The sequence below is a fragment of the Struthio camelus genome, chromosome Z (genome assembly GCF_040807025.1).
Source record: "Struthio camelus isolate bStrCam1 chromosome Z, bStrCam1.hap1, whole genome shotgun sequence".
Classification (NCBI taxonomy): Eukaryota; Metazoa; Chordata; class Aves; order Struthioniformes; family Struthionidae; genus Struthio; species Struthio camelus.
Window position 1 is genome coordinate 53,641,872 of NC_090982.1, and position 23,035 is coordinate 53,664,906.

Here is a 23,035-nt window from a genome sequence, read left to right on the forward strand (position 1 = left end):
CTTTAGAAGTCAAACTTTTTTGAACAAAATAGTATTATGTTAGTACCTGTTTTCAAAAACTGGAGGAACAATTATTTAAATAATTTTAAAACAGTCTAGCTATTCTTAATAAAAGACGTGTAAACCCTGATTCTACAAGCAGATCTGAATGACTACAAGTATCTTGAGCATAAGTAACATGAGGCTTAAAGATAAATTCGGCTTATAGTTTAGCTGTTCCAATTTAACCAAACTCGTTGTCGTTTTATGACTGTTCCATATGCTATATGAAATAAATTGAAACAGCGCTTGTTAGGAATTGAAAGGAATTAAAATTCGTCCTTCATCTTACTTTAGGCAATGGAAAATGATATATGGAGACAGCAACCCTTCATTTTTATACTATTTTCCAAAATAACATTGTATCAGTGTGACAGTGCTTACACTATCGGTTCCAGTATAGTACTTGATCAGTAACTCAACAGTCCCCCAGTTTGTCAGTTGATGCAATCACTTCAAAAGTAATCTCTCCACACAGTTATATTATTTCTAGAAACTGTCATTAACTCAATAAATAGGAGCAACTAGGAGTTCTCCATTTGAGGGCTCTCTCTCTACAGTGGGAGTATTTACCAAACAGTATTGACATGGCACACGAGAGAAGCACTCTTACTGTGAACACGGATAAAATGACAGAACTTCATTTAGTTTATGAGAAACCTCATCTGTAAGAAAGAGGAACTCTTTCAGTGAAATCACAGTTTCACTGGCTTAATGGTATACCAGTAGGACTAACTGTAATCATCATTGTGCCCTCAGAGGCTCAAGCTATTCCTAGTATGGGACTTAGTATATCCTTCCAGAAAAACTAATTAATTTTAGGAAAAAAAAAGCAAATGAGTTTAACTTTCAGATTACTTTGCTACAGAAAAAGCTTACATTTTTCTTTGAACTTTTATACGCTAGTCCTAATTTAGCAGTTTGTTGACTATCGTTTTCTGTTTATGACTGAACAGTTCCATGGATTGAAAGTGGAAACATTCATGGAAGAAAAATGTATTGAGGGCTATTAGATAGTAAGACACTATCTCTGATTTAAGTCATTATGTCACAAATTACTAGAGACCACAAGACTATTCTGAGAAATATTGATGTATGTTGTCCTGTTGTTATATTCTTGGTATCTCCTAATGACACGTGGATTTCAGAGTGACCAGGCATAGCCTTTCCAATGTAGTACAAATGGGCTAATTTCCAACAGAAGAATTAGGCATCTCCAGGTTAGGTACAGCAACATCTAACTTCGGTGACTGAACTCTGAAAACACAAAGTGGCTGCCTCACCTTCTCATTAGGGTTAGGTGTTTCAAGGATGATTCAAAAAACATAGATATGAACTAAAGAACCCATTAACAGTAGTAAACGGGGAAAAACTTTACGGACAGAACTATATTTGATTTCCCTGTTGAACTCCAGATCCTGGATACCTGATTTAGATACAGTAATGTCCTGTGTGCAACCATATCTTGTATTGACTGCACATGATTTTAAGCAATGTATGCTCCCATCTCAGATCCTTAATGTCAGTTGACATTGTTTGGGTTGAGGCCTCAATTTATTTAAAAAATTTAAACTTATTTACTGCACTGAATTTACTCTAATAGTTTTTTTGGTTAACCCTTAATGAAAAATGGTTATTTGAAAGAAAAAGAATTGGAATTTAGTACTTAATGTGGCTTTATGTAATTGTGCTATTAAGATTATAATTCATTAAATTTATTGAGCACATTTTTTCCTGTCATGTTTGTATAAAGATTTTGTTTATGGTTTCTTAAGCTTTAGTAAATTTCAAAAACAAACTCAAATCACGCTACACTGTCAAAGACTCCTTCACACTACACTGATATGAAAGTATAAAGGTTTAAATACTAGCCTGCACTTTTTATCAGTTAGAAAAATTTTATTCCTATTTGGCAGAAGTGTTTTATTTAGAATTAGTGCTTTCTAAACTCTGATAATATACAAAAACAATGTTTTTTCATTGGTAACCAAATTCCTAAATATTTCTTTTAATGGTATAGTTCATGTAATGGAATAAGCATCTATAACTAACCATGTCCCTATAATATTAAGTGTTGGCAAAAAACTTAAGAGAGAGAAATAGCATCGTTTTGAGATCATATTTAGATAAGAGTATGTTTTAAGTAAAGAAAGAGTTTATTCAGTGAAAAACAGTTTTACTCCAAATTTGATGGTAAAGGATTAAATAAAATAAACAGAATTATCACGGTTTGTACCTACAGGGAGGTCCAATGAAACCTATCCGCCTAATCCTTTTATCAGTGTTAGGACAAATTACTAAAATATCTGGCCTTGTGAGCAGTGTAGCCTATTTATAGTTGGCAGGTTATTGGCAAGATGAGTCTGAAATCTGGTTTCTAATTGAAGCAAGTTAACATAGACTAACAAGAGTAGACCCTTTACAATGCACAATGCTGTAATCTAGGGGTATATAATCTTGGGTATGACTGAATGAGACACATCATCATGCCACAATAAAATCCTTTGATAGTGTCCCAGGAGTCAAAGTGTATAAACAAGGCATTTAGTTTCATAGTCCTGAGAACCGGTTTCACAAGTTAAAACGATACATGCCAATCTTTTGTCAAGTTTAGAACTGGTATTCATGGCTGGGCTATGCCATCAGGAAACTGAGCGGGCCGCAGGCACAGAAAGGTTGTTTTTCATGGAAGTCCTTTGTGCTCCTGATAAAGTCCTTTGATGCTGAGAAGATATTTGTTTCAGTGCGCTTTATTTTGAACTTGCTCATGCTTAGAATTTTCTTGAAAAGACTTGTCCTTCATTTTTATATAGAGAGTTTTATAGGAGTGTGTGTTTTTAATTTTTTAAAAGCTTCTGGATACTTTAGCATTGGTTATAGTTACTGAATTGGGTTTCTGAAGATAATGCAGCCATAAAATGTGACTTCTTCTTTTCAATAGAGTAGATGATACACTTTGAACAGTTTACCTCATGTCTCCCGAACATAAAATAAAAATACCCGTAATTCTTAATGAATACAATTAAATATGGAAAAATAAACTGTTCAAAATTATCAGCTTATTTTAAGGCAGTGTTTTTTATAAGCTATATAGTCATCATTGTTTTGGAAACAGTTTATCTACAGTCCTTTTTTTTTTTCTCCCCTCCAAAATAGCACTCTCATTCAGCACTTATATACTTATGATCGTCTTTGCATTCTATATTTGTAGTCAATGGATTTTTCTTACTTACTACAATTGTCTTAAACAAAAGGCACAAAGCAAAACCTGTCATAGGTGGTATGCATTGATTCACTGGATGCACTCACTGGATTTTAAAAATTATTCTTAGGAAAAAATATACTGCTATCTTTTGTTGTTTTTGTTGCATGTAGTTTAAAAATAAAGGAAAAACACATTCAATTGTTTATCTATGAACTTAATATCGTGTGATCATTTCGTTACTTTTTCCACTGGTTTTCTAAAATGTCAGTTCAAACTAACAGACTCAGTTCCCAGAGCTATGGATGCACTGATTTATTTTATTGCTGGTGATCAGAATGAGACAGTAAATACCTAATAAGAATATAGGGTACACTGCATGACATCTGGAAAAGAAAAAATGTGAATCACTCAATAAAGGAGGAGAAAATCCAGTAGAAAAACAAATAATTTTTTTTTTTCACATACTGAAACATTACTTCAGGTTGAAATAAATGGAAAAAAGTAGTCAGTAGGTGATAAGCAAAATGGCCTTTCATCACTGATTTCCTGTTACAAACTGACATTCGTTAGTAGAGTTTGAGATTTCTATTTTAGTCATATTCAGAGCAGATGACATTTTGTATAAAAATAATTTCTCCTGAAATGTGACAAGTCATGGAAAATGAATCTTTCCATGCAGAGAAATTCTGTGTAAAGATATTACAAAATTCTTGTAGATTACATTTGAGTTTAAAAAAATATAGTTTTGTGTCTGCTTTTGAAAACTGGAGACTTTTTAATTTGGTATTTTTTTTGTTGCTTTTAACATGATTAAAGCTTTGCTTTATTTCCAAATTTTTCTTCCCCTTTTTTTCTTCTCTTTCCTCCTATTCCTCTCTTCCACTTCTCCTCCTCTCCTTTTCTCTTATCATCTCATCATCGTAATCTTCTTTTCGCCTTCCCTTCTCTTTCTTCAACTTTTATTAAAATTAGTCAAGTTTGGGAAAGTTAGAGAACAGTTAAAGAAAAAAAACATACTTCATCTTTAAAAAATAGAGACCTGAGTGGAAGTATAATAGGCAAGTTAGTTGTCTGTCTTGCATTATGAGAATGGAAACTAATGTTGTCAAAAGTATCTGCCTTTGAAATGCATATAAAGAGCTGAGACTAATCTAGTCCTGTGACTTTATAGTGAGAGAGAGAACTAAATGTTAATTTGTATTAAAACTCACATCTCTTTTTCAGCAGTTAAGAACATAAATGGAATAACTAGCATACTCCAAAATAGTCATTCAGATAAAAGTGAGAATCATCTTTTACTCCAGTAAAACAAAACTAATATGAGTTTTATTGCTGACTCTGCTTGTATTAAACCTAGATCTACCTAGATTTAGTCAACACTATTTTTTCTAACTGAAATTATATGAAATATTGAAAATTGCCTTTTTAAAGGCAATATTGTCTTTGAGAAAGTAGTTCATAGATAAAGAAAATTTCTGTAGGAAATCATATAGATTGCTTTTAGATTTTTCTATTTTGTTATTTTCTAATAAGTGTCCATACAAATAGAAATAAAATCTTTTCAGGAATGCTCTTGTTCCTGTGACTTTTGCAACTGGAATCACAATAATTACCATACCAACCACATACAATTTCACAAACAGGATTATGATTCTAGATTAGTGTTAAGGAGCAGATCAGGTCTTTGAAACCACCCTCTGTTTTCGTTCAAATATTCTAATGATAAAAACAGGAAAGAAAAGATCTGCTTGCTCAGCAAACTGACTCTAAAATTCTTTTCAACAGATTCTGTCATGTGTCAATGGATCTTTAAGAAGTTGTTAAGATATGTTATATGTACAATTACAGGTTAATGAAGAAGTTAAATGGCACGTTCACCTTTGAAAGTGGTAGTTCGGTTTATAGTCTCTGCTTTGGCTAATTAAGCACTGAATACCAAGGTTTGCTGGTCTTGAGTGATGTCTTATTCACTAAGTACTTTATTAAAACATACAAGATTATTTGAGAAGTGGGATGCTTCTTCATCTTACTAAGTATGATACAGTCTGTCCTTAACGAAATTTATTGATGATCTGGTTCGACTATATTTAAATGTTAATCCTGCAGTTTCAGCTTTTATTTTGGGAGAGTAATTTAATCAATGAACTAGAAGGACTAGTGTTAAATTACGTTAAAATAATTTTTCCTTCTTGAAATATGGAATACCTAAAATGATTTCATCTCCAAGTCATGAAGAAATCCTATGTTTTTTGTTTTATGTTTTTTTTTAGTGTGGAACAGTGTCTGAAAGACCTACAATCAGAAGTAAATGAAAAATGTGCTGATGAACTACTACAAAACACCACTGACTGTCTTGAGTGGCTAAATAACTGCAATTTTAGTTCTCTCAAGCCTTCTTCTACACACCACAAAGAGTTGATGGAGTTCCTTAGGACCCTGGTAAAAATTGTTTACTAATTTGAGAAAGTTGGTTATAGGATGTTTATTATTTTGCTGTCAATTAGTATTCTTATTTCAGTCTTCACTAGAATAAATATAGTTCAGAAATTTAATATATGACTCAGTACTGTTTTTACTTGATGTCCACAGTAGGTGTTGTTGGGATTTACATTTCCCTTTGATCATGTCTGAATTAAGACAAACTGGGGGCAAAAAGTTCTCATTGATACTACCACATCCCAGCATCACTAGGGCTGTTTTATAAAGACATATTGGTAAAAATGTCTGAAGTGAGTATCTACACAAAGATTCCTGTGGTTTCTGCTGATTCTTTAGTACGAATTAAACACATCTAATATGGATAATTGTCATTCTTTAAGCATTAACTTGCTGTCAACTTTTTCTAAGTAGAAATGCGGACAAGTAGTACAGCCAGACCTAGCCAGAAACCAAATTTAACTTCAGTGAAAAATTCCATGATTTTGGAAAGCATTTTCATCCAAGATTTGTCTGAAAAGTTGAACCTTGGAATGTATATGTGGAAGTGGAATTCTGTAAAATTGAATTGGCTACATAGGTGAAGGATGATATCTCAATAAATGACAGACAGCAAGTTTATATCTAAACTACGTATATATATGCATATATATGATGTATTAGTGTAAAAATAAAATAAGCATAAACAGTATCCAGTAGATTGGTATGGGTCACTTCCATTTCATGGTCTAATTGGAGGACACAAACATCTTTAGGCTAAAATTGGCTGTATTGGCAGAGAAAAACTCACTCCAATAAGTGAAGTATTTTCTCCTTTGGGACTAGCTTTTGAGTACAGCTTAAGGTTCATTAAATCACCTCCCAGCTTTTTTAACTCTTGAAACTGGCTGTTGGCCTTCCTGTCGCACTGGAATCCATTGAACGGATTGCATGACCTGCAGCCCTGCTTCGTTTTAGCTGTGTCACATTGTGGCGTCATCTCTGCAGATACCAAGTCATTAATGTTCATGCATTGAAGAAGATAGAAACATGTTTGGCTTCCACCCGAAAAATTATTTTATCCTCCTCTAACACTGGTGGTCAGTATAAATATTGCTTTTCATAATCACGCTTCTCAAGGTTATCAGAGACCACTACAGATTGTGCTGGATCTGGACAAAATGAGTGAATCCCAGGAAGTACTGTCTTTTATTAGTCCTCTTAGTCTAGTTAGATCCTTACTTAACATTCTCAGAAGAGGGTATAGCAATTATAACTTACCTGTGTCCATTTCCTATGTTCATCCTTCTAGGTCTAGTCAAGCCATGTACCTGAACACCAGGTGGCGGCATTTGTTTGTGAAACACCAGAATGTTGCCATCTCAGGAATACTTGGGATAGATCTAAAACCAAATGGGCTTCCTAGCTCTTCAGCTTCCCCGGGGGTGTAGCAGTGCCTGTAATCCTGATTTCATGATAATCTTTGTGGGCTGTAGAGGTGAGCAGAGCCCTGCGAATCACTGTGTGGCAGACTGCTAAACAAATGGCAGAAGTGAGAAGCCTGGAAGCCTCACTTCTGCACAGCTGGTCAGGAGACCATTTGTTGAGCATGGGAACTGGGGCTTTGGTGTTTCCAAGCTCATGGCTTCTCATCAAACAATCCAGCCTGCTTGCTGTGTAGATGGGACTGCAGATGAAAGGTGCATATATTAACACAGACACTCCATTAACACACCATTTGTAGCAAGTATACTTACAGTAGATAATCCTTAACTCCATAAGCAGTTCTTCCGTAAATTATTTTCAGTAGTAGTCAGCATTAATGAGAACATTACAATCTGACCTTTCTTAACTTCGTATCTGCATCCATTGAATTTAATTATTCAGTTGACTTAATTTCTCACTTGCAAGCTTTTAATTAAGTATCATATAATACATCTTCAATAATACTAACCCTCTGTCTACTTTGGAACAATGTCCCTATCCATTATTATACCTCGTTATGTGTGTTTATTTTGTTAGAGGTTTTGTTTATCTTTTCAACTGGTGGAACAATTTTAAAAAATAATGCAAAGTACATCATATACATTGGCTGAGGTGCTGCATTAGGTGTATTATTAGCCTAGTATTCTCTAGTATTCATGTATTTGTGAACCATATGGAAATCCTAAGAGGTTCTTCATGAAGCTTGAAAATGTTCTAGTGTGTGAAATTTTTATCATTGAATGTTATACCTGCTAAATATTTAAAAGCTGAATATGTACATGAACACATCTTCATTAAATTCCCTTCCAGCTAAACTAACCATACATTTTGTTAACAAAATCTTTATCTTATAGTATGTGTTTATTTGAAACAGAGCTAGCAGGTAAACTGCAAATATTTTCTTGTATACTGTTGTCCCTCGCTTTTTGTGCTCATGAGAGGACTTTTCACGCTTGTGTAAGACCTTTGGATGCTGCTTTGGATATATTTCTTTTGAGTGGTTTTGGCATCATCTTCTGAAGTATTTTTAAAGATTGATTTTCAAATAGAAAAGCCTATCTCAATACAGACAATGTTCAGAGACTTGATGAAGCTATGTTTTCAGAGCTTCAAAGATCACTACACCTCTTTCTTGGAGGAACACCAGGTCCATGATGGCAAGCTTCTTATTCTTAATGCTATATTGTATGTTCCAAAGGGCTTGAAACAATATTTAGATTCTTATAGGTGAATAAAAATGATTTTACTTAAGCTTAAGAAACAGCAATAGGGATTTACTTGGAAGAAGACGTTCTGGATTCATCATCAAAAGGCATGATTTACATTCAGCAGTTTGACAGCTTTTAGAATTCTTCTATTCTATTTGTTTATTTGTTTCAGAATAGAATATCTGAGCATAATTCATAAAAATTAACCTTTGAACTCCAAAAGTCTACCTATGGAGACTATAGAGTAGTTAATGATTAGGGATTTATAATTTACAAACTGAGACACACTTTTGGGGCAACAAAACTTTTAAGAATACTTTAGTAGATAATAAAAAAATCAAATCAACTTTATGTATATGCGTATGGTTAAATATGATATAAAGTATTGTCTAGTTAAACATTTTTCTATCACATGCACCTGCTTTTGTAGAATGTTACCTATCTATCTGATTAATAATTTCCTTTCTCTCTGTCATATGTGTTTGCTGTTTGTAAGTCCAAAAATTTCATATGAAACATCCTGAAATAAAGATGTAGAAAAGCAGAAAAATAGCTAGTTTGTTGATTTTTAAGATTTGCCTTTAATTGAAGACAATCCTGGTCTTTGTCTTTTGCTCAGAATTCGCTAGTGTGTTGCTACTCTTTTATTTTTTAATTTGCATCATGGAACACTCCAGGGTAGAAGGCAGTAGGAAGGTTAAAGTACTGTTCTGTTCCACAAGAGTACAATAGTTTTAACTCACCCTGAACAAAGCCTAGAATTCGTGTGTTGAAAATTCTTGTCACTCTAAAGCATAGAAAAAAAAAAAAAAAAGCAAAACAAGCCAGCGAAAACTTTTGTTCCAAATCTTGTCTTTTTCTTTTTTACGTTTTTTATAAATTAAACTATATATTGAAAAAAAGGTGCTACAATAGAAAGCTTGAAAAATTTGTATTTTGAAATTGTTACAGTTAAGTAATACCATATTCAAATTTGATTTTTTTTCTCTCTATCTTTCAAAATGAGAGAAGGAAATTAATCATATCCTGCAAATAGTTCAGGTTAAATAAATTAGCAATTCTATGGGGAAAAGGTAGCTGAATGTTGTTTTATAGGATGGAGTATAGCTAGGAGACCTAGATAAAGGACATGAATCCTGTCCTAGAGTGATTTGCTATGAGCGTTTCTCTGTTGGAAGGTCTAGGAGAGAAGTGATTGGGCAGGGAGCAAGTGAAAGGGCTTCTAAATCCTGAGACTTACCTACTTGGTGTCTGAAGCCTAGAGAGTCAACAGTATAACCAATTTCAGTCAATCTTCTTGTGACTGTGATTGGGAAATTTGTAGTGCAGTTGAGAAGACCGAGGACAGTCTTTACAAGTGAAGGTTGATGGGCCTAGGGCTAGGGCAAAAGCCAGCCTTCAAAAGGAAAAATGTTGAAGATGTGAGAAATAGTCTTAAAACATACAAGAATTTTTCACTGATAGAAGAAATTTATTTTGGTATCCGCAACCATGGGATTTCTGGGCTTGCCTTCTACCTGTATATTGGACACACCTTGTTCATGCAGATTATTTTTTTCATAAGTGTTAAAGTTGCAACCTACTGTTTAAATTTTTGTCATTCTGAGCCAATTTGAAGATACCATGCTGTAAGAAGACAACTTGTAGTTGCTGCATGGCCTCTGGGACCTTAAGCAGCTCTAAGGTCTGAGTTCTGACCTTAGAGAGAGAAGAGCCTCTTTAGACTCAGATGAAGCAGAAACAATGCATCCATGTGGCTTCATCTGCTTGGTTAACTGGCTTCCTTCTTCTCCAAACCATATAGCTGAAATGTATTTTGAGGTTGGTGCTTTGTTAATGCATAAGGCTGCCTTTAGGTTTAACAGATGCACGGCTCCATACTCTCTTGCCCTATGTGACCTCAGCCTGTTGTTCAATTCTTAACAAGTTTTTTAGTTCTTTAAGAGGGTCTTGGGCAAACTTTTTTATTCTTAAAACAGCCTTTCTAATGGTTGCCTGCTGAACCAGAGTACAGAAAGCAACAATGTATACTTTTATAAATTCCTGTCTTGTTTTTATGAGCAAAACCTGTCATTTTCCTTGTAAGTCCTGAGTATTTTTTCATGCCGTTTTCTTTCCAAGATATGTACATGACTACAGTAAACAGGCTCCATCATCTGCTAAGGCTTATCTAATGAACTGTGGTTGTTTATGGCTTTCCCTTGAATTGTAGGTTAGAATTGATTGAGAAAAGGGATTGAGCATATAAGAAAGATGGGAAGAAAAACATGGGTTTATTGGAGTTGGTGGACAAGGAGATGGATTGGGGCATAAATCCTTGGGAAAACAGCCTTCGTTAGTTTTGGTTTTTATGAAGCTATTTATTATAGTCTCTTATTTGCTAGTAAGATAATTAGCAATTAAAATAATTAGTACTGTAACACAAAGTTTTTAATTTTATTAACCGGGGTTAAGAAAACATTTCTAAAATACTATCTCATTTACCTTTGTTAGCAAACCTTGCTTAAGAATGAACAAAATCAAGAAGAAATGATACTTCACTTCCTTCTGGATCTCTCTAGTCAGTGTGGTGTCTCATTTCCCTGTACTCCAAGTGGGACACCTTTTGAATGGACGTCTTCTCTTCATGCCGTTGAGGATAGTTCAACCATGGATGTTAAATCTCTTTGGGATGATGTGAGATTACATCTTCGGCGATTTTTAGTTAATAGACTGCAAAGTCAAGAAGAAACAAATACCAGTGCTTTACAACAACAAATGCAGTTTAAAACACAGTGCATACAGCAGCTTTTGTTTCTTTATCCTGAATCAGAAGTCCTAACCAAGTATCAAAATATGCAGAATAAACTGGTTAGTGATCTCCTACAGAACTGTCTTCTGTCTAGCTGTGGTGAGACAAATTTTGATAAGGTGGTTCATGGTTACCAAAGCTCCATACCTACATTGTGCACAATGATAAAAGAGGATTTGTATATCCTAAGTGGAGCTATTGATCCTTCTTCATCACTGAAGTTTATTAATGAAACTTATCTCCATACCATCACTGAAGAAATGACAGTTCTTCTTGAAAGACTTTGTGAGCTGCAGTTCAAAGAAAATGCTCTACATGTAGTTAAGGCAAGCAAGATTTCAAAGAAGCATAGAGGAACAGTTCATGCTGTAGGTTAGTAGCCTTATTTTATGTTCATTTTAGTTAGATATTTTCGTATTTTAATTATGCTACTTTTTTCAATGTGCCTGATTATTTCCTGTGGAGAGAGGAGCCTGAAATTATTAATTTTAGCTTTATATTTTCACTTTGTGACTGCAGTTGAATTATGGATTGTGTCAGAACTGTGATGAAACAGGTTTTAAACTAAGGGAACTTATCTTGTGCTTATATATGTAGAAACCCCATTATACTTCACTAGATAACATTGTCATGTTATAATTATTTTTTCAGTCTAACTTATTCCAACTGCTGATATATATAGTAGACTAAAAACTATTGAAATCAGATTAAAAAAAACACATACACAAACTCTTGAGGCTCCTCCCCACACTTTTTTTTTCACTTGACAGAAAGTTAAATGAGATTGTGGCAAAATCACTGTAATAATGTGACCATCAAATAGATATGGACTCATACATCAGAAAGATTAGCATGCATATTCTAATTCTCAAAAAAATCAGTTAAAAGGAAATTCCTATTCTTGTACTGTAATTTAGAGTTAATGCTCCCCAGTCATTTCATGTTGTTCTAAGGAATTTAAGGCAGCAAAGCAATTAATTATCAACAAGGTATTTTCTATACTATTTTTTTTTTTGTGTAGGTGAATCTGACATGCTAATTTCCAAAGGGAAGAACCAAAGCTTTAGGAAAAAATCATCCAAAACAGAAACTTTCACAGCTTAATTGTATGATTATACATAATTGCTTTTCCAGTGTGGCATTTTGAGCACTCCGCTGTGGAAGAGTTGTTTGTTTAAAATATACCCCTCCCTAAAGGTGAAGTAGTTTGCAGATAGAAAGTGTTAGAAGTTTCGAAACATATGAAAGATAAAGAAACAGAGGCTCTTTGGATGGTACAGCATACAAATAGGATGAATAAGGTAATTATTTGCCAGGTCTAGGCAGAAGAAATTTGTATTCTCGTGAGTTTTAAAAATCAGTCTACATGTTATAAGTAATTCAGCTAGTAATTCCACTGGAGGAAATGCAAAAATAATTCTTCAACAGGAGCTGAACTATGGAGGAATAAGGAACATGTGAAAGATAAGGTAAGAGAAGAGGCATACAGACAAATAAAGTGAAAAGGTGACAAGTTGAAAAGCTGATGTAATTAGTGGAATGCAATGTTGGTGGGAAACAAAAAGACTGTAAGTAATGTCAGAGTAATGTTGAATTATGAATTGGGTGACAAGAAACGTATCTTTGAGTTACGTAGCAAGATGCGAGTCAGTGATAGGATTCAAGCACGAATTTTCTGAAGAAAATGGCTAGCAAGGTAACTAAAAATTTGTAACGTATATTTTCTTTCAGTCTCAAATAGCTCACAAAGATAAGAAAGTTCAATTATCTCCTTTTTACATTTAAGACAAGGACATTAAAGTGACCGTAAGGGTGGCTCTCTAAAAAAGCACACATTAAATCTTCCTCTATTATACGAAGGGAAAGAGTAGTCATTTGTTCTATGGAGATATTCATTTGCTCTGCTTAAATTTTCTTCGCTACAAGATGTTTCTTTACACGCTTTTGTGCTAGCACATTTATCAGGACAGGTTTCCAGTGCATGCATCTATTATGAATTCAAAAGAACAAAGACAGATGAAAAATATACGAAGTAAATATTGAGAGCTGCTTGTAACTTTTAGGACATTTGCTGCAATTACTTTCAAACTCTATTTCATAAATCCCACAACAGGTTTTTATTTTGTTTAAAAGTGTATTAAAGGTCATATTTTCAGCTGCAGCAACTGTCCATTCAATATGATTGAAGCCTCAAAATGACTTTCTTAGTGGCTGTCATGTTTGTGTCTTCATCTGTTCACTGTATAATACTTCACATTATTGTACTTCGATAGGTTGTATGGGAGGCCTGCACGATTCACCTGCAATCTCTCATACTAGTTTTCTGCAGAATCAGGCTGTTCCAGACCATCTGAGTTTATAGCCTGAAGGCAGCCAAACTGTGAGGCGGTAACAGTGAAGTCAGCAGACAATGAAATACTGGGTGAGAGTTGTGAAGTTACGCAGGATATTTTTTTTCATTTTGTAGCTAAGTCATAGCTTATTATGTTGGAATTATTAATCAACTCAATTAAAATTAATGCTTGTATTGTTAGCAAAAAATTGTTGTTAAATAGTTGAATGTGAGCCCATAGGTGACCACTCTATTCTGGAAAGAGATTTCTCTTTTCTAAATTGGTTGGGTGTACTGTGTTTGTACTACGGTAAAAAGGGCACTTTTCTCTTGGAATCAAAGTGTTCACAAGGGAGTTCACACTGAAATAACTATTCTGGAAAAATTTCTATAGACTAACTATTTTGGGAGGTTTGTAACTGTAGACAAGTTCTTAGAGTCAAACAGCTTTTCCAGCTTGGAACTCTTCTTAAATTCTGATGAGACCCAGGATACCTTTGTTGCACTTCCACAGTTGAGAGTGAAATTCTGTATTTATACATTGGTTAAATTAAAACACAGCTTTAATTGGTTGGCTTGACAGTGATATTCAGTTTGCTGTGGAAAGACTCTGGTTTGTAAGAAAAGGGTAAGCATGTTGTGGGGGTAGGAGAGAGGGGAGAAAGGGAAGGGGTTTTTCTGTCTTAGCTGAAAGACAATTTTACCAATGTGTTTCTTATTTATGATGCACATTGCCTCTGCCTTCTGGGAGCCACCAAACCAGCACATTTTCAAACCAAAAAATAATTTAACCTAGGACATTCAATTGGGACTGTTATCCCAAAGGTGAAAAAAAAGTTTTTATTTACTAAGTCCACCCTTAGGGAAATGTGTGGTTTTTTTTTCTCATAAAAACATCTGTAATTGATCCTATTATACAGGAGAGGAAAAAGTAACAGAAGATAATGAAACACTGCTACAGCCTTCGAAAACTTTATATGGATACTTCTGTGTTGAAAATAAAGGCAGTCTATAACAAGCTTTAACAGAGTTATAAATCTTTAAAATATTTCATATATAGCAATATTTATGAAATAAAGGAGTTATCAGTTTTGTTTTCATGTTTTATTAGAACAGTTATTTACAAAGTACTGTAATGAGATTGTACCTGTTTATCTGGATTGAGGATGAGCATGTTTGAGAGAGAAGCTGGCAAAATGGTATGTGAAAAAAAGCAAATTTTTTTTGGAACTTGGCATCTTTGACTGCCAGCTACAGTGGAGGCAGGTGCTTCTGTGTTATAACTTGATCTGGTTCCCAGTTAAATCAGTGACTCTTATTACCTTTAGCAGTAGAGTATTCAGCCATTAGTATTTGGGCTACATTTATTGTAATGGATTTGTAGGCAGCATGGGTCTGCCTCATTTCTTTGTGTACTCTCAGCAAGATATCCATGTTTCCAATATGTTAAAATTATATCTAAAGGAAAGGTTATTTTTCCCCCGAATACTCTTTGCTTACATTTTGTAAAGTGCTATTTCAGCCTTTCTATTATATTAATCTTATGTTTCTCTCAAAAGCTTATATAAGATTACAGTATTTCAAGAAATACTAAAAATATTACATATTTGTTAACATACTTAGCATATAATGAGTCATGCAGACAGCTGTTGTTTATTTCAGGTTATCCCCTGTGATTTTTTTGCTTCAATTTCGACTGTGATATTTCTCAGAAATTATTTACAGTAAGTCTATTAAATGTGGATTGTACTTTTACCTTTTGAGCCTTTTCTGTATTCCTTTGTTTACAGAAATGTTAAGCTAGTTTAATCAGACTTTACTGATCTGTCTTAATCCTTCCTCTCTTTTAGATGAAGAAATAGCTCTCTCATAATTGATAAGGTAGCAGTCAAAAAAACTTAGCAAAAGGTTTTCTGTGGTTTTATTTATATAATTAGAGAGAGAGAGAAAAAATATATATTTTTGTACACACGCACACACACACACACACACACACACTTACTTATTAGCCTATTTATTAATTTCCTGTGGCTAAAACTTAATAAAGTTTAGAGATTTGGATTTTCTTTTTCTGTGCTTTGCATAATTTGAATATGCTCATTGATTTATTTTACTTTCACTTAGTAGCCAACTTGCCAGAGACCCTCAAACAGAATAGGAACTCCAATTGAGTAGCATTTACCCTTATTAGGAGATATAAATGTTTATATAATTAATGACTTCTAAATTGCTAAATGAGATTCTCTTCTAAAACGTGAGGCAATGCCTTTGTTCATCAAATCAGTAACTGGTTATTTTTAAGAACATATTATTGCAAAGTGGAAGTAAACTGAAGTGATAATTTTCAATTTCCAATTTGCAGTCTTTATTGGTCAAAGTGGGTTTTTAGCTACAAAATAATTAAATCACCTTCACTGGCATAGTTTAATATTCAAATTTTGCACTTTCCCCCCAATACAGCATGCTGTTACTCATCATTCCGAAGGCTTTCTTACTCTTTTCTTCCTGCAAAATTTGACCAACTTCCATGTTCTTCTAAAGATATATTCAAATGCAAACTGTGATTTCAATTATTATTATCTTTTTCATTTATTATCTTTAAATATTCATGAGTTCCTAAGGAATATATTGTGTTCATGGAATGTGTAATCTGAAAGTGGTGTATATCTGAGCATGAATAGAAGGACTAATGTTATTTAGAAGAGCTGGATTTGTACAATGGAGTTGAGAGCAAGATGAGAAAGGCTTTGGACTAGCTTCTTGAAATGAAGGTAACTTTGGGGATTAAATGTAATGACTTGATGAAGCAAAATCTATGTTGAGGTCACTCATCCTTACTCTTTCCCAACAAATTGTTTGCTGTCCAACTTAAAATAAGTGTTTCATTTTTTGCACCTTTGGCTTAAAGAAATCTGATTTCTCCTTTACGTTCCTATGCACATAGCTTTACCTCGCCTAGTTTATCATTTCCTCCCTTTGAAATGAAGGACCTTGGTTTTACACTTGCTTTTATCTTTCCATTTAATTTAAATTCCATTGGTTTGTGATCTCTTGAGCCACGATTATTACCTACAACCAATCTTCTATGATCTTCTTGTTATCTACCAAAAACATGGCTAAAATAGCACTGATGCCTGCTGGTTTTGCGACTGTGTGATGAAAAAAAATCAGTTATTCATGTTTGGGAATAATTAGGACTCAATTACTTTAGGATAATTTATTCTCCAGTTTGTATCTGGAAATTAAAGAATCCCAGACTGGGATTCATGTAATTAATATTTATGTCTTCACACCTTTGTTGAGATTTCTGTCCATATTTAGATCTATAGCAGATAACTTGCAATATTTATGTTGTAATTACAACTGCTTTTCCATCATCTTCTCTTATCTGTAATCCATTGTTAAAACTAGGCTTTAAAGAAGTATTAGGAGGAAAGAGAAAGGTATAGGAATCACTAGATTTCACACTGTTTTGTCCCAGAAAGTCCTGTTACATTCTTCTGAAGTGCCGGTAAGGCAGGCTAGTATAAAGTGGCCCATATGGATTACAGATTAGAACATCCAGTTTCATATCCTGCCTCAGGAGTTCACATTCATTATATTGCCCAGATCCTTGCGTTAATACAAGCAAGTTTTCAGTTATATCTATAACGTGTTCCTAAATCAAATGTTTTAGAAATCAAAAACTTTAAAAGTAAATTATGGAGATGTATTTGAAGTTTTTTTCAGCAACTTAAGGTTTAAAATATTTAAAGATCTACAAACCTGAAAAGGTGACTTTTAAACATTATGAAGACAAAAATAAATAAAAAATAATAGAAAATGGAACTTCACCCTTTGGGTGGTGGTGAATCCACTCTTTGGATTTCCATCTCCCTTTTTTATTTTTTCCAGCAGCTCCACCATAATCTGCTTAGCTCATTTCCATGGACCTTTAGTTTGCATTTTTATGATAACAGTAGCTTTTGTGCTTCAATTATATTTCTGCCCACTTGGCATCTCCTTCAGAATGTAATTCTCTCTTCCATTTTGCTCTCTTTGTCACTCTGCAGAGTGCATAGTAAAATAGCTTTTATAGGAGCAGGTCTTTAGGGGTCTGTATGAAACAAGACATGGAGCCGTTGCTGGAAAGAATGGGACCTATATGCAAATAAGCCTTGCAATTACTGATTCCTTGAGCTGTGCGGTACATGGTGAGGTATGGTGTGTTCTTCCCAATATCCTATACAGGCAGGATGAAAATCCTGGAATTTCTGTGGGTGAAAGATGTGGAAGAAAAACCTGTCAATTAAGACTCATAGCGCTTTTCTCTTCTGTTTAGATAACCTTCACAAAAAACAAGTGAAAATTGCATATGATCCTGCTTATAGAATGACTAAAAATCCAAAAGTCTTCATTAGTTTTTAACTTTATAAATACTAGAGAAGAAATCCCTGATTTTATATTATGAACCAATCGATATTGAGAAATGCAACAAATATATGTGCCACCTGTTTTTAAAAAATGGAGCAAATAGTGTTGATAGGAATTTATAATAGGAAGCTTTAACAGAAGAACAGTGGACATACGGACATGATGCAGGTTTCCGCAGTTGTCTTTTGTTCGTTGGGAAACCTATACAATTTTGACAGCCAAAACAAGATCCTATTACTCAGGGGAAACAAAATAAACGTCTTTGCATTTAATATAGGAAATAATGTGTTTCATAGCCTCTTTGTCACATATTATTTATTTCTTATCCTTGCAAGTATTGTAGTTGATTTCTACTGCACAATTATATTAAATGGAAATATGAGTAGTATTGAAGAGAAAATAAAACCATCTGTTTGAACATACAGAGTTGAAGTTTTAATAAAAAAGAGAGATACTCTTTTAAAGGCCACATGAACATAATACCCTAAGACCACAAATGTGTTTCTAGTGGGAGAGTGACATTTTCATAAAGATTACAAAAGCATTAAGCTTGTTACTTTTTAAGCTTATAGTAGGGGGTAAGATAACAGTATCTAAGTTACTGAAATGTCAATTGAACTGACAGAATTTCAAAGCTGGTAGCATGCCTGAATACCTTCCTTCTTTCTAGAGCTGCTGCTTGAATTCTCTTATTAAGCCCATAATATGAAGACTGACAGTGAAATCTCATTATTGACGCCTTGTCATTATTGAAAAGATGCCCATTTCAGGTTTTTATTATCATATTGTTTGATTTACTTAACAAGATGAGTAAACACTAACTTTACTTTCCAAATTATATGTATATGTATAAACGTGAAATTGTTGATGGTCTTTTTTGGGTTATATTTTTAGGACTATTGTGTCCCGATGAAGTTATTTCATTCACCTTTGCCATCAGGAACTTGAATCCTTTTTCTGAATTCTGTCGAACGGGCACAATTCCAATCATGGTGTATTTCCTGCTTTCAGAATGTCCACAATTAGCAAACACCAACTAATTATCTTCCTTTTTGCTTTCTCAGCACACCTGGGTGTTCTTCCTCAGCATGAAGAGAGCATTTAACTCACCATGCCCCCTAATTATTGCATTCTCCTCCCAAGTTTAAAAGATGAAAGTGATTTGCTCTCCACTCTTGATATTTTATGGGTGGTCAGAGGTCAGTTTCAGATTTATATACTGCAGTACTCTATTTAATAATAATAAAAAAGTGACAAAGAATTTGAGAGAGAATTATTAAGTTAGGCTCTCTTTTACTCCACAATATATGGCTATGTGAAGAAAAGTATATAGAACAATGGCAGATAAGAGGAGACTTCAAAAATGCCTTCTGAAGAGGCTCCTGCAGTATTGATTGAAAAGAAAATTATTACCGGAGTCTTTTCAACATATATGTCTACCATCATATAAGCGCAAGTTAATTAGATAGTCCTGGCTGTGATTTCTGTCAAGATAGAGAAATTTTTTTGTCATAACATGCATGTTCAGAGAGCAAATATAACTTTAAAAGAGGCAAAATTATTTTAGTCACAATACTGTATTTTGCAAAAAAATCACATCTGTTTAAATTGGGGGGGTGTCACATGTACCCAACAGATGTTATATGCTGAATTAGAACATGCATATATTTTTCACAGTGACTTAGGCTTAAAAATGAAAAAAAAAAAAAACCACCCCAAAACTCCATATTCCGTCAAGGGGTTGCCACATCTAGTGAATTATTAAAAACATAAAGCTTTAGGTATTTTCTAAACGCTTTTCATTACATTTGCTGAATATGGCAAGGCAATGCAGATTCCTGTCTTTCTGATCTGCAGAGAATAAGGGTTGTTATAACCCAGTCAAAATTATTTATTTCAAAATTTAGCAGCTAATGCCTCAGGAGATTTTTATTACCCCTAACCATTGGGGATTGTGTAGAATTTGCTCAGTTATGGCCCTCAGAAAAAGAGCTTCCTTTTCCTCAATAGCTTCATCCATTGATCATCCTGTGGCTAAGATCTAGATGTTTGTATTTGAGTGCAAGGGATGGGATGATGTACTGACCTGCAGTTCGTGTACTAGGAAAGTCCAGCAATTCCTGTAATATCACACAGTATTGTAAGCTCATGTAAAAAGAGGTGTTTTAAGAGTGTAGTATCAGCTCAGTGGGTAGGAACCTATACATGTACATCTGTTCTGACATATGATATATCCTTTATTTGTAATGAGGAGAATGTTCTAGTCTCTCTACAAAATTTTGGTTGAAAGGTTATGAATTTCCAAACATATCTCTCTATATGTTCTTAAATGGCAATGTCTACCCTTTTTTCTGCGTGCCTAAAGTTATTTCTGATTTTTAAATTCCTTGGAAAAATACTCATGTGAACTTGGTGGTGATTTTGCCTAACTAGCGTTTTGAAATAGCGAGAGGAAGAAAGCAGAAATGTGAGTATTGACTCTAGCTTTACAAGTAATTTTTTTGAGTATTTTCTCTTACTGGAACAAAAGCTGTCACTGTCTGCCTCTGTTATATCTTGGAAATTCCAAGGGGGTAAGAGAAGCAGAAGTGACAGAATCACTTTAATCTATTATTTAGGAAAACACATAATATCATATGTAGACAACACAAAGGAATGATGAACACCTGCTAGAAATTCTTGATTGGCTGAAAGTTCCTTGCAATCTAATTTTAATAGCGTGGGTCTGATGTAACGAACCAATTTCTGTGGCACCCAACTATTCCGTTGTGAGGGCGTATACAGAGGATAGAAACAGAGCTAGCAGACATTTTCATATTTGCAGATATTAAAGAAATTTTAATGTTATTAAAGTAAATATGTTACTCACTGTGATTCTGAATACAAATTACAATTGTCCGTTATCGGCCAGGTGTTTTAAATGGATACAGGGAAACATATGCAAGTCAAAGCCTGTCAAAGTTGGACTTCCTGAGAAAGTTTGACAGTCCTGGCAGTACTTAATTTCCCTTTCAGCAAAGGCTGAAGAAAAATATCCACTTCTAAGAGTTCTGTACGGACTCCTGTTTCAAAATAGGTGCCATCTCCAGTTTGTCACAGGTTTCCTCACTTGTTTCGCTTTCTTTCAAACAGTGTTCATCGGTGTTCTCTGTGGGTGTGTGGTCTTCAAGGGATGTGATAGCTCTCCCAGCCCACAATATAGAGAAGAACACTTTAAAAAAAAAAAAAACAGAAAAGTGTGTGGAGTCTGTCTGTCATTGGTAAGGCCAGAATGTGGTTTCAGTCCTACTGAGAAAAATTAAAGGTAATAGCATTTTGATGTAGGGGAATTCTTCTTACAGTTTTCTAAAGAGGACTGTTTACCTTCAGTCACTGCTTCGGAAGAAATTCTCAATTACAGAATAGCATCCAAAAAAAACCCATAAATGCTGTAAACAACTGTAAATATAGTCTGTTTACAAGTTTTCAGACCATTTTAATTAAATGGGAAGTTTAAAGAACGTCTGCTCTTTCATTATTATGATAATTATCAGAAAATGATTGGACACCAGCTGCTAAATTCCTTAAATGGACCCATCATTAATTAGTTTTAACTCAGAGACTAATTAATTGGTTTACATTTGAATTCTTTAAAACTTCATTGTGTAGCAGAAATTGCAGTGTATAATCAGAATGTGTGGTAATTTATTAGAAGGTATGCTGTGTTTTTGAAAATTAAGTAGCAGGCTGAGCCTCTGGTTTCAAAGCAAGCTGGAATGGATATCGATGTATAAAGTATCGTTATTAATAATTATTACAGAGCACTTCATCCTCAGAGCACTTGAGGAATTCTCTGTAGTTTGTTCAACAGAGTTGTAAAGTAGCTGTATGCTGTCAAGGCATCAGATTGGTGAGATGATTTGCTCAAAATTACTACATAAATTTGGTGGCAGAGCATGATCAGATGTTCTTGCTCTCCAGCCTGTGTTTCCAGCGCTGGTCTATCCTTTCATTGTTTGGTCGGTGAATGTGAATTCAAATTAAGATTTTATTTTGACAGACCTGTACACTCAGTGTTAACAAAGGACTCCTAAGTATTTGCTAGCTAACATCTAGCAACCTGATGTGGAATCAACCTTCGCAATAAAGTGAAAACTGATTTCATTTAAGTGAGAAGACATTATGGAGTAGATATGATTAAAGTTTCATGTATAGCGAATCTCTTTCAAAAGATTAGTGTAGTAAACACTGAGGTTGTTTAATAGCTAGCAGTGGCATATCTCTTTCTACGACAGACACACTCCCTTGATTAAATATATGCAAATTTATACATGCTCACCCTGTTTACACGTAACGTGAGATCCTTTTCTTCATTGCTTTCCTTTGGCATACATGCATTATAGATGTATAGTGTATGCACTTACAGAAGTCACAAGTTAATGGTGAAGTCTAATAAGAAAATGTTTGCTGTCGTTACATCTGTGACCATTTTAAAAAACGGGACAAAAAACAAGCCGACGCGTAACCTGTTTGCCTGAACTTTTTTATGAGATTCTCTTGGCATCCCTAGGTTTCACTGGAACTAAAGGGAACTGCAAAGCAGACAGGTGTTTAAAAAACCTTAACCGCTCCGGCCCCAGTTTGCATCCATGCGGTTGCCTTTGCTGCGCTGCTGGTTTCTTTATGGGCCTGTCAGTTTCAATCAGCCGCGAGTGCGTGTGATCAGTATATCTGATAAACTTGTCAATGCCTTTTTAAAGCAGGATTCCCCAACCTATTCTATTCAACTCTCCTCCCCCCCTTCCCTTTTTCATCATTTCAAGTAGAATCTTGATAAGACAGAGATCTGTCACAAGCAGCTGTGTGTAGCCAGCTCAGGCTACAACTAATTTGTGCAGGAAAAAATTAAATCAGGAGGTAAATTATTTCGTGATTGCTCATTCCCAGCGGAGTTGGGCATCATTCTGAAGAAAATATCAAATAATTGGTTTCAGGCCATGTCAGACACATGCAATTCCCTTCACTAATGGCTATGTGAGGTAGCACTAGGCCTCAGGGGTCACCAAAGAACTGAAAATAGCTTAGTGCCAGGCACAGCAATAGCGAGACAGAGCACATAGGAAATGAAGTGGCAATAAGTGCAATCTATAGGGGAAATGTGCTTCACT

At 34.4% G+C, this 23,035-nt stretch overlaps 1 protein-coding gene across 16 annotated transcripts in view; it reads left to right on the plus strand.

Annotated features, from left to right (window-relative positions):
- LOC104150264 (uncharacterized protein KIAA0825) overlaps positions 1 to 23,035 on the plus strand; it is a 261,819-nt gene that overhangs the window by 40,480 nt on the left and 198,304 nt on the right. For 15 of the 16 annotated variants that reach the window (XM_068928990.1, XM_068928999.1, XM_068928995.1 and 12 more), the window contains 2 exons: positions 5,515 to 5,683; positions 10,846 to 11,515. In XM_068928990.1, the coding sequence (XP_068785091.1) occupies positions 5,515 to 5,683; positions 10,846 to 11,515 (839 nt within the window). Of the gene's footprint in view, positions 1 to 5,514; positions 5,684 to 6,971; positions 7,158 to 10,845; positions 11,516 to 23,035 lie in introns of those variants that run through there. The other variant, XM_068929006.1, reaches the window with a different exon arrangement.